This window comes from Parasteatoda tepidariorum, chromosome 3, assembly GCF_043381705.1.
Source record: "Parasteatoda tepidariorum isolate YZ-2023 chromosome 3, CAS_Ptep_4.0, whole genome shotgun sequence".
Classification (NCBI taxonomy): domain Eukaryota; kingdom Metazoa; phylum Arthropoda; class Arachnida; order Araneae; family Theridiidae; genus Parasteatoda; species Parasteatoda tepidariorum.
In genome coordinates this window covers 94,498,438-94,510,979 of record NC_092206.1, presented here as the reverse complement: position 1 = coordinate 94,510,979, position 12,542 = coordinate 94,498,438, and the positions used below count along the sequence as shown (strand labels likewise).

The following is a 12,542-nucleotide window of genomic DNA, read 5'->3' as shown; positions in this document are numbered from 1 at the left end:
TATGTTTTTCATTTAATCAATGTTGTAAGAATTTGTTAACCTTTTGCTAGTTTTTGTTGAAAGTAAGTTTTTCGACCTTTAATGAATAACATAATAAATATTAATAATAATCATCATAAAAATTAATAATAATCATTAAAAATTACTCATCCATGGAATTATCTTTCTGTTAACGAATTTTATAATTATGTACTAATAATATTCGATTTGTTTTAAAAGTTTCTGTGATATGGGGAAGTACGTGAAGAGCGAAATTAACATTAAATAAAATCAAATTAACAAATATTTGATCATTCGTAACTTAACTATTGGAATCATATTTTCCAGATTGCGGCTGCCCACTATATTTTGATGGTCAAGAATCTAAATATGGTGGGAAAAAAAGTATATTTTTGTTTCTGATATGGTAATTTAATTGTAAATACTAAATAGTTAGCACATTTGAGATCAAAACTCATTAAGATTTTCACTTCGTTAAAATCCGATCATTAGATCAAAAGTTAATTTGGGTGATACTTTTTTCTTCTTTCACAATACGGGTTATTAGATACGTTATTTTGTTTATGGGAGAATCATGTAGAATTTTTCCAAAATGGCACCTACCTGTTTTAAATTTTAAGGAAAATTATTAGACTTTAAAGACTATTTTAAAACTATCAGCTATTTTAAAATACTATTTTAAAATTATCAGCAAAATTAAAATTAGTGACGAAAAAGTTACAGGTTATTATATGTTTACCTCTTTGTTTCGCAATAAGTTCTTTGTAATAGTTATAATTTCTCTTAAATTTAATTCAGATCTTTAATTTTTTTTTCAAATTAAAGTTATTATTTGGAAATATAACCTTTTATGGATGGGTGGTCTAATGTAAACAATAACAAGTGTCCTTAAACCGGAAGAAATTTAGAAAATTTCCGGTGTATCCCTCCGCATATGTTATGACTACGAGGCGATGTGTGAACAAGCCAAATATTCTATGCAGTTTTGTTATTGTAATTTGGGTTCAAATCTAAACATAATTGTACCATTCATAAGAGCTTTCAGAAATGTATTGATTCTCAGAGGTCGTAAGGCCAAAAAAAATTTTGGAAAGTTAATATCTCATTGTGAATAATTCTTAAGGTTTGCCATGTTTTGTATTTTATCCCTTATTTGGCTACATTTGAATAAAATGTCGCCAAAAATATCTTTAAAAATATCTTTTTAAGTTAGCCTAATTAGAAAATATTCTAATGATTATAATATTAATATGATAATGCTGAAGTTTAAAGGCTGAAAGAAAGAACTCGGTACATGTGAAATACTGCAAAAGATATGATGCAATAATATGATGGCTCGTTTTTTCAATCTGCGGCGTAAAAATATATCGGAAGCAGTAACCCGGAAGTCTTGAAAGAGCAATTTTACCACTAGCTCCACCACCCTTAGCTTTACACGATCACCCATCCATACATGTATGGCAAAATGAACTATGAAGAGATCTTTCTGTCTCGTCCAAGAACTTCATAAAAAATTATCAAAACATAGGTATTGTTTGATACATTTTATTTTGTTAAAAAAAATTCTCAACTTCTGACTTTAATCATCTCGAGTTTTCTCTATTAAATAGCGTTTTAAACTTATGTAAAAATTATCGAAAAATATTTTTCTCAGTTTCCCTTCTTTATCCAAATACAAAACTTTCTCAGTTTCTTGTAGAATCTTGAACAGCCCTTCTGATGGCTCTGCAGATGTTCCAAAGAATTTCTGAATGTTGTAAACGCAATAGCTTCTTTTAATTTGAACGTCTTTGTAGGAAAATACCAGATTTACAACTTGATCCCACATTTCATTCTGAAACAGTAAATAGATTTCAAATGCCATGTGTCTGCTGTATGTTAAACGAAAAGTGTGGTTTAGAAAATTCGAATATTCTGATAGGCTCTTATGTTGCTTCTTCTTACTTCCAGCCTCTGCTACATTTAAAATAAAATTTTCTAATCGTTTGACATGTTCTTTTGTTAAATCTCTGCAAAGAACTTTGCACAATGCTCGAAGGCACAGCGTGGTGTGTGGTTGCCCGACCTTTAACGATACTGTCTCTGATATTGTTTTGGAAATGTAAGTTGAAAAAGACCATAAGCTATTGGCAATTACACAGATCGTTCTTCTGACAATTTCGCCATTTTCAATTAGCTCTCGCTTCTGGATTAGTTCGATGATTCCGCCGGCATATTTTAGGCCGCAGTAATGAAGGCTTCGAAGAAAATATTCATCACACTGGGGATAGTTGGAATGTTTGGTGATATTCCAAAGCTGGCAAATCTCTCTTTCGATGATTTTAGAACAATCTTTAGGAGATGAACTCTGTTTTTCTATTCTGCCTCCGCATTCAATGATTTGATTTTGCAGATCGTCTTCACCGATGATTTTGAGTATTTCATCTGCAGCAAATTCTTGCTTCCAGATAAACCAATCCTTGATGGTGCTTAATTCAAACCATTCAAAGTAGTTGTCCAGGTGAAGTTCATTCAATGGAATTGAAAGACCTTGAAAATAGTCAATGAATTCTTTCACTGAAATAAATACATTCAAAGCTTCTTCCTTGCATCTCTTTGTACTGTAGTTTCGCGAATTTGAAGCTATTTTTTGAATTTCAGATTTTAATGTTTCGCTGATGTTATCGTCGATTACATCGTAAATAACTTGTGTATAGGTGTCACTCCCAAATATTTCTTTAACCAATTTATCTGCTTCTGTTTGATATTCTAAAAGATTCATTAAAAATTCTGAAATGATTTTGAACCTATTTTCATGCAAATTATTTTTTAATTCTTCCATTTCATATGTAAAGAATAATTTTGCTTCTGCTTTCAGAATAGCCCATATTTCAGGTTGAGGAGGCACTTTTAGAATTTCTTGACACAAATGAGCTGATTTCAGAATGAATTTCAATCGAGATGCCTCTAATTCATTATCAACAATATCGAACAAATGAAAGTTCTGCAAGTGACTGAAGCATTTTGTTTTTAGACTTTGAATTGCTGCTATAAATATATCTTCTAATGGAATTTTTTCATAGTAATCGGATTGTTTCATGCTGTCATCGGCTTCCTTTAAAATGGAATAAAGGAACTGATAACTATAGGAGTATTTCTTAGTAAGAGAATGGACTAAAACCACAAAACGACTAATAAGATCTTGAGAATGTGATATATTTCCTTGCACGCCATGTTGAAATAACAATGTAAGTGCTGGTCCTTTTAAAATTTCTTCCCAACTTGTTATATCTAAATTCGACGGTGCGTAGCTTTTTAAACCATGCTCAATACAAAGCCTAACTAATAAGAAGTGCCTTTTTAGAGCACCTATGATATTTTTAGGTATTTGAACTTCGAATTTTGCTGATATACGAAGTTCTCCTTGATGTTCGTGTCCATTCTCAGTTGTCAATGGCTTCCATTCATCAATTCCTTCAGAATAAATGCTTGCCACATTTATAACAGTTTGGCCCAAAAAATCGTCCACCGTTGCCCTGCACTTGCACACGTTATCAAAACAGTCGTAAAAAAAGTAATAACATCCCCGGATGTCTTTCACGGGCCGTAAAAGTTTGAGATTAGCACCTATTCCCGTTGGATCACGATCCCAAAGTTGGATGAAAATGACGTCATTGGCGATATTTTTCAAAGGAAAAGTAAAAGCTTCATTCCATTCTGGATTTATAGTGTGTTCCTTTACAGAAGTAAATTTGGCTTCTTGTTTTTTGTCATTTAGCCAAATCAGACAATATGGATCGGCAAGTCCATCAGGATCCGTTGCTGCCAATTGAGAAGCTTCGATTACTTTAAGATTTAAAATAAAATGCGGTGCTCGAATTCGTTTCGCTCTTTCAGCACATTCATTCATGTGTTTTATTTCTAATGGAATGAGTTGATGAACGTATTCATATAATTGCTTTTGACTTTCATTTCTTGAACTCGGAATACCAAAATAATTATTGACGGTGTATACGCATGTCATGTACAAACACGCCAAATATTTTTCAGAAACTTCATTCCCTAAAAGATCATTAAAGCTAGATTCCTTAAATTTGGGACATCTTTTAGAAAAAGCTTCGGTTAAAGGATCTTGAGCGAGTGTAGAAAGCTTGTTTTTTTCTCCCAAGTCTTGTTTTGATCTTGAAAAGAGGCTACGAAGCCTACTATACTTTCTCACTTTTTTAGTAGTGTCCATATCAGTATCAGATTCTAAATACACTAAATTTTTTATTCCTGAATCCGATTTGCGAATGGCTATTGATTGCCTTTTACTTCGTCTCGGCTTTACACTTATTTTTGGCTGGCTTTCTGGAGCGTCTAGTGTATGCTGGTAGCGAGGTTCGCCAACGTCAACGATCTTTGTTTTGGTGTCAATTTCTTTAACTCCATTCGTTGCATTTTTAACTTTATCAGTTAAATTATTTTCCTGGTGGCTAACTAGAACACTTAGTTTATGCTGGCTGTGAGGCTTGTCAACATCGGTTTTCTTTGGTCTGGATTCAGTACTGTCAACCCCATTAGTTGATCTTCTTAATTGTGGCTTAAACGTTTCTTTTTTAAGACTAATGGAATCACTCAATTTTTCTTCAGCGTTTGAAGTTTCGGGAACATGCCATCGACCATCAAGTACTTTGACTAAATCCTTGCATTTGCTGTCTCCAGGTTTCAACGTTTCTTTTGTTAAAGGAAGATGCCTTCCAGGTTTGCCAAACTTTTTATCAATGAGTGACTGTTTCCTTTCCCATTCGCTCCATTTATCAAAAGTCGAACTTTGTTTAAATTTCATTGTTTCAATCGCACTATCAGACTTACTTTGGAACTTGGGTTTTTGTTTCTCAGATTGATCTGACCTTTCAGCTTCTTGCATTTCATTTGTATGAGATCTTCCAAAGTTTCGCTTGGAAACTTCGCTCATCGTTTTGGCTGCAAATATTTCTATGAGTCTTTAAGAAGTTAAATTCATCGTAATTCTGAAGATTTTTTTCCTTCTCAAATTCGAAATACCTGTGATAAAAGAAACAAAACAAAAAAAAAAATAGCTGTTATTACTAGCAAAATTTTCACTTAAAATTGTTTTATTGAGTTTTATTCATATTATTAAGTTTTTTGTAATATTTTGTCCAATTAAAGATTGACGCTAAATATTTGAATCTAGTTATAGATTGTCAACTATCGCTTTCATTTCAATTATCACTGGATAATTTTATTTTATAATCCTTGTTGAACAGCCGATCCAAGTTTTTGTGTTTACGACTACTAATGTTCATCTCCATAGCCTTGTAATTTTGAACCCAATCCAAAAGATAAGGGAACTCCTGGATCAACTATTGAGAGAAACCTGCCTTTGGATGGAACTACCTGGGGAGGAAAACCCCGAAAACCTTTCACGGTTAGCTTAAAGACAGGGGGACTCTAACCCAGTATCCACTGAGGATATTTTACGTCAGCACTGTGACAAGCCGGATGCAAAACTCGTATCGACCAGCCATCTCGGGTATTCGAACCCGGTTCACGCTTTATCCCCTGAGGAATCACGACTCGTCACTGGATAATTATCATTTTTATTAACTGTAAGTGAATAAATTAAAGGGTATTCGCAAAAGGAATGATATTCTTTAGATATCGTTTGCTTTGCACCACGCCTAAATAACGCATTTGCCAATTGCCAAGATGCTAGATTCGGGGTTTTGCGTGGTGCCGAACGATATTGCTAATGAGTGACACTCTTTTCTCTAATCACTGATTTAAATGTTTTTATAAAAATAAATGTTGGATTTTAAAAAAAATTACTGAGCATTTAAAAATTAAATCTGAAAACAGGTTACTCATTTAAGAATAACATTAGAAAAGCGCACATTATATACACAATCTTGTTTTGGGAATGATCTAAAGAGTCTTGGGGCAAAGCCTTTTTCGCCTGACTCAACTGCTGCAAAATGATGTCTCCAAGCAAAATGATGCAAATGGAGTTTCCAAGCGCGGACTCAAGAAGTTTGGAGGTCAGTAAGGTAGATGAAGAGTCATTAGTCCTTCTGAATCGAGTCACGAAAATTGTGGAGTTGCAAGAATTTTTCTTCAGACGTTACTCTCATCTACAGATTCTTCGTCACAATAACGTGATCAGATTTTATTTTATTGTTTAATATCTGTGTCACTATACAAACACTCAGACGGCAGTCATGTGTTCAAGAGTTTCAGTTAAACGCATAATACATTCATCACTTCACACTCACGGCCCTTAACCGTTTCAGACACGCAGCGACGTGTATTAGCTTCACAGTAAAATACTTGACATTACTTTTCGGACATACCTTGTATTATTAGATAAATGAAAGACCTAATGAACTCTATTCCCATCTTCCATATTGATGGAAACGGTATTCTGATGGTGTGAGATCCGGGTTATGATGGGGAGGCATTAGTACCTCCCAGAAAAGTTCTCTGAACTCTCGTGTAAGGGTAATGCGTATTGTGAACTATTATCAGCCTGGCATGAGACACCATGCATTCTTTGCCGTGAGGCCAAATATTACCGCTCTTCGCTATAAAAGGCTATTCGAAATAATTTAAAAAGGTGGCTCATAATTTTATTGTATCAAGCCTTTCATAAAATCTGGGAAATTTATTTTCGAAAGTCTAGAAACATTTAAAAAAATAATTTTTCACCTTATAAATAATCTGAAAACTTATTAAGAATATGTGACACAGAGGAAGGAAAGTTTTCCTGGCAAATTTTGTTTCCCTTCCATTGGTATTTCACAATTTAAAGTTTAGAGAAAAGTTGTTGTTGTTGTTCATTTACGTCGCACTAGAGCTGCACAATGGGCTATTGGCGACGGTCTGAGAAACATCCCTAAGGATGATCCGAAGACATGCCATCACAATTTTGATCCTCTGCAGAGGGGATGGCACCCCCGCTTCGGTAGCCCGACGACCTGCACGCGAATTAGAGAAAAGTGAGTTTAGGCGATGTTTCCCTTACGTTGTTATTTCAAAATTTAGAGAAAAGTGAGTTCAGGCGATGTTTCCCTTCCATTGGTATTTCAGAATTTAAAGTTAAGAGAAAAGTGAGTTCATGCGATGCTTCCCTTCCATTGGTATTTCAGAATTCAAAGTTTAGATAAAAGTGAGTTCAGGTAATGTTTCCCTTCCATTGGTATTTCACAATTTAAAGTTTAGATAAAAGTGAGTTCAGGTAATGTTTCCCTTCCATTGGTACTTCACAATTTAAAGTTAAGAGAAAAGTGAGTTCATGCGATGTTTCCCTTCCATTGGTACTTCACAATTTAAAGTTTAGAGAAAAGTGAGTTCAGATAAATCTAAAGTAAACTATAAAGTTTCAAATGCTGAAAAACTATTTTCAAAATGCAAGCTAATTATTGCAGGATAATTAATTCACTGCATAATTTGTTCGCATTCTGTTGTGTTTAAAATATTTTTTCGGCATTTGAAACATCATAGTTTATCTAAACTCACTTTTCTAGAGAATTTAAATTACTTACAAGAATTTGCCTTGAAGGATTTTTCTCGTGGTATAGCGTCCTCTTAAGCGAACCGATTCTTGAATTATTTGAAACTCATCCTTCTATTATTTTGTCTCTGTTGACCTTTTCAATTTATTCTGAAGAGATTGTTTAATAAGGAACAAAAATTAAAATCCTTAACTATGTATCACTAAATAGGAAAAAAGAAATGTAAGGTAAAATAAAATTAATCCAATTCATTAAAGTTATATTTTGCGCTGTGGAGTATTTTATTAGATAAAAACAAAAATATCGAAATCTGAAACAATGATTTCAATTGTATATGTTAAACAATAAAATTTCTTTTCGTTTTTTCACTATAACAATATAATTTCTTTGTATCAAAGGAAAATGCAACATTGTTCTAATTTTTGTTTCCCTCTTCACAAACTATTTCTTTTCGAAACATAAAAAAAAAAAAAAACAATTTTGCAGACTATACTGGGAATTTAACTTACAATATAAATTCGATTAATATTAAATGTTTAACTTGTAATAAATTATACAATTCTGTGTACATTAATACAACAATGTACAGTACACAAAATAACTACTACGTAACTTGAATAACGTTTGATCTAATGATTGGATTTTCACGCAAGGATCGTTTTTCGTCATATAAAATAACGATTATTAGCTTTTGAATCTGCCATATTTAGAACTGTTGTGATTTCGCAACTGTTATCCAAAACAGAAAAATGTAACAGTCACGATGAATCAGGGGATAAAGCGCTCGTCTTTCGAACCCCAGTAATGACTTGTCGATTCAAATTCTGCTCCACGATCATACCGACCACAGTGTTGACTATGTAACCGAAATGCGGGTTAGTTGCATCAAAAAGTCCTTCACGAATGTTAGTACGTATTTGTCAATGTATAATCCCAAAAGTTCCCTTGTCTTTAAGATTGGGTTCAGAATTACAAGGCTACAGAGTTGAACATCGATAGTCACATACACAGAAATGTCACAAAATTGTCGATGTCAAGATAAAAAGCGTTTGCGTTCTAGTTTGAGTCCGCCACTGGATTGTCAAGGTTTACAGAAATATGAGAAATCTCCCTAAAGTCACTCGAAAGACTGTAGATCAGTGTTTCCCAACCTTTTTTGTTCCATGCCCCACCTAAGCCTTTCTAAAATTCTTATGTCCCCCTATGTAACATATACATAATTTTTAATATTAAAAAATCGAATTGTGCACTTAAGAAATTGTTAGCGAAACAAAGTAAGTAAATTTTCAGAACATACATCTGAATACATCTTTTCAGAACATACACCAAATTTTAGTTTTTCATACATATAATGAAAAACTAAAATTCAAATTCGAAATAATTTTAAGATTCTCTATACAGATTAAGTCTTTATAAAGATTTTTCTATAATAATTTAATATTTTAATTTAGTGAGATTCTTGCCCTTGATGCTTGCTGCACGTAGATTTTATCTTAGGTTCCAATTTGGTTAGCTTTAGTCTCAAGTCTCCCTGTTAAGTTATATCCAGAAGATTTCTTTTTTTTTTACCAATAAAATCATTTACAGTACTAAATCCACATTCAGCTAAACTTGAAGATGGAATCGGTAACAATAGTTTTTTGCACATTTGATTGAATTTGGGTATTTGTTTTCTGTTTCCTCACGAAGCCATGCCATCACAAATTTCATATTAAATAAAGTTTTAACTGACTCATCATTTTGCATTTCTGCAAGTTTTTCTTGATATATTTGATATATCAGACAAATCCACTAACATGGACTGCAACATCCATGTCGGAAAATAAATTTGTTTTAAATCGGAATACCTTTCTTTTAAATCAGCCGATAGAATTTTCAGATGATAGACAATAACAAGTAAAGCGGTATCATTTACTTCACATTTTTGGAGCCAATGAAACTGTTCAAAGTTTTCGTTGTTAATATATTTTTGACATAACTCAATAAGAGTAATGAAGCCAAATATCTTCGATTTTGCATCAATAAGAGTTTTATTTGTTCCTTGAAGTTTCTTATTTAGTACATTTAGTTTTTCAAAGATATTGGCTAAATAACTCACAAATGCTTTACCATCGACTGTAAACAGATACTTCATTTCAGGTTTGTCGCTTAAAAAATCCCTAAGTCGCATATTATTTATTGACCGCAATTATTTAAGAATTTTGTTTCTTCTTTCGATTTTGTCACCGAAATCTCGCATTGCCTTTAAATGGCCCAGAGCAAAAGGTTTAAACTCATGTCGAGTCCATTTTTGAATTGCCCCCCTTTACAATCAATTTGCCCCCCGGTGGGGCGTGGGCCCCACGTTGGGAAACACTGCTGTAGATGCTATGCAGGCGCTCAAACTGACCCATTTCATAAATGAGCGACTTTTTAAAAGCGTTTAATGATTTTTTTATAAATAGTTAAAGCCAATTAACTTTTTATAGCAAGATAATCTATACAGTTTATCATTGGAGCTTACTCTCAAGATTAAGGGCTCTAAGACTTTGGCTTTTTATTTTCGGTGCCGCCTCCTAGTTGGACATCGAAGTCAAGCATCACTGGTTACGATCCGTAAGCGGGTGGGTGACCCCTTTGATCACCCTATGTAAGGACTGAGGGTGCACGGTATCGGTCCTCGTTAAACTGTTCTACCGTAAAGTGTTCGACTTCTCACGCAGGTAATCGGGCTAGCGAAGCGGGGGTGCCATCCCCTTTGCAGAGGATCAAAATTGTGATGGCATGTCTTCGGATCATCCTCGGGGATGTTTCACAGACCGTCTCTAAACTTCCATAGTGCAACGTAAGTAAAATACAACCTTGGGTGTCGCAAGTGGACTGGTCGTAAGACACGGTTCCTAATATATCACCGAAGACAATCATCACGATCAGTGAGCGGGTGGGTGACCACTTTGATCAGCCTGTGCGCGAAGGGACCGAGGGAGTGCCATATCGGTCATTGTTAAACTGTTCTACCGTAAAGTGCTCGACTTCTCACGGAAGTTGTCGGGTTATTAAAGCAGCGAAGACATCCCCTCTGTAGCGGATCAAAATTGTGACGACCTTAGGATAATCCTCAGGGACATTTCCCAGACTGTCACCAATAGCTCGTTGTGCAGCTCTAGTACGACGTAAATAATGTACTACTATTTTTTTTCTCAGCGAAGGAGTTTGAAGAGCACTCCAACTAGGCAATTTTAATGGTTCAAGGAGTAAATACCTTCAATATGCTAATTGATTTGTGCAAGACAAATAATTTTTTTAAAAAGAAAAACTGAAAATACGTTCCGATTTCACGGGATATTAGTTTGTGGCAGGGCTAAAAAAAGGAGATTTATAAGTACCGTGAAGCTTCTTAAATCGTTAAAAAATGTTAAATAGATCATTAATTCGATTGTGATAAAGCATTTCTATAACATATTGTTGTGAAAGCCAAGTGTAACTATGTATTTTTTTCATCTTTCTTTTATTTAAAAAAAAAAAAAATTATAAATAATAATTGCTCTTCTAAAACGTGTTTTGACTAATGCAACGCTATAAAGTCATCGGGCAGAAACAACAATTAAGTATTAAGTGCCGATACACAGTAAAAATAGTACGAAAAAAAAGGGATTGTAAAAAAATAAATGTAAACTATGTTAAAAGTGTCAATTCCAGAAGAAAAAAAATATTAGCATGGTAAAAAATAGGTCTTACCAAAATAATAGTGTAAAGTCACAGTGAATGGGAACAACAAATAATAAATAAAAAAATGGTAATGATGAACTGTATGGTATGTGCTGATGAAGGAGGACTGTTTGTAGAAAGGCTGAAGAAATAAAATATTTAGTTATTATTGGAAATTCTAAAACTTTTTTTTCTAATGCTTTTTATTCGTGAATTAGACATTGTTGTAAAAGATCACTAAAACAATAATATCGTGCTAGGTTCAATAGCTAAATAGTATAACAAAAATGATGTTTTTTTCCCCAAGGTATCATGTCTCTTTAATGACTACACCGATTTTCTTTTAAGAACAATGGTTACCAACTGGCGGCCCGCGAAGCCTTTTTTTGTGGCCCGCGAACTAAAATATATTAGTTGCCATTTTTTTGTGGACAATTTTTGTAAAAACTCTATATGGGTTCAAGATACTTTTTCTTCGTTAAAAAAAATCTAATTTCTTCGTTTCTGTGAAATTTAACATACTAACAGTGCAAAAAAAATTCTTTCTCAGGTTTTGCATCCAAGAAAATATTTATTCAAATGCGAAAATAATCGTGTATGTTGATCATTTTTATTTCGCTTTTTATTTTTATTTTGTGAATATAATTTAACATGTGTGAATCAGAAATTTTCTCGAAGAAATTCTCCGGTTTAACTTTTTGAAACCACTAATTTTGCGGCTAGAATTTTTTAATATGCAATTAAATATTTTTAAAAATCTACTTCTTATTTTAATTTGTAATTTAATACTTTTGTTTGTACAACTTGATGAAAATTTGACAGTAAATGTTCCTTCAAACATAAAAGTGTCCTATCTAAAATTTTGATAAAGTTGCGGTCCACCATTTGACTGGTGTTTTTTAATTGTGGCCCCCGCCCTCAAGGAAGTTGGAAACCCCTGTTTTAGAATCATGAATTGTAGTCACAGTCATAATTTGCAAATCAGATTTTTAAGAAAACGTTATTAAATTTATAAACCTATTTCATTCGAGAAAATCGAATAATTGCAATCAATCATTAATTTTCTTCTTATACATAATTTGCCATAATTTACTTTGAAAGATTCTCGATATAACGAGAGAATAAAGGGAGTAAAATGAAGGAAGGTAGAAAGTTAATAGATGATATCTATGTTAACGGATCAGACAATAAGTTTGCAAATAAATAAATGAAAAGTTGATCACGTGTAAAGTGACTGTGAATTTGTAGTATGGCAGATGCCAATAATGACAGTGCAGCATTTATTTTTTTTTGTAAAAACACCCACTTGAAAATACACTGAATAATAGCAATATAAAAAAAAAATGAAAGAATGCCATCTTG

The 12,542-nt window shown here is 33.2% G+C and overlaps 1 protein-coding gene across 1 annotated transcript; it reads right to left on the bottom strand.

Annotated features, from left to right (window-relative positions):
* Positions 1-1,579: 1,579 nt before the first annotated feature.
* Positions 1,580-4,936, bottom strand: LOC139425303 (protein unc-13 homolog D-like). The gene has a single exon (XM_071179281.1). It carries the CDS (start codon positions 4,934-4,936, stop codon positions 1,580-1,582), a length of 3,357 nt encoding a protein of 1,118 aa, XP_071035382.1.
* Between the last annotated feature and the right edge of the window lie 7,606 nt (positions 4,937-12,542).

Excerpts from the sequence above, each read along its gene's own strand:
- LOC139425303 (XM_071179281.1), bottom strand. The coding sequence starts at position 4,936 with ATGAGCGAAGTTTCCAAGCGAAACTTTGGAAGATCTCATACAAATGAA.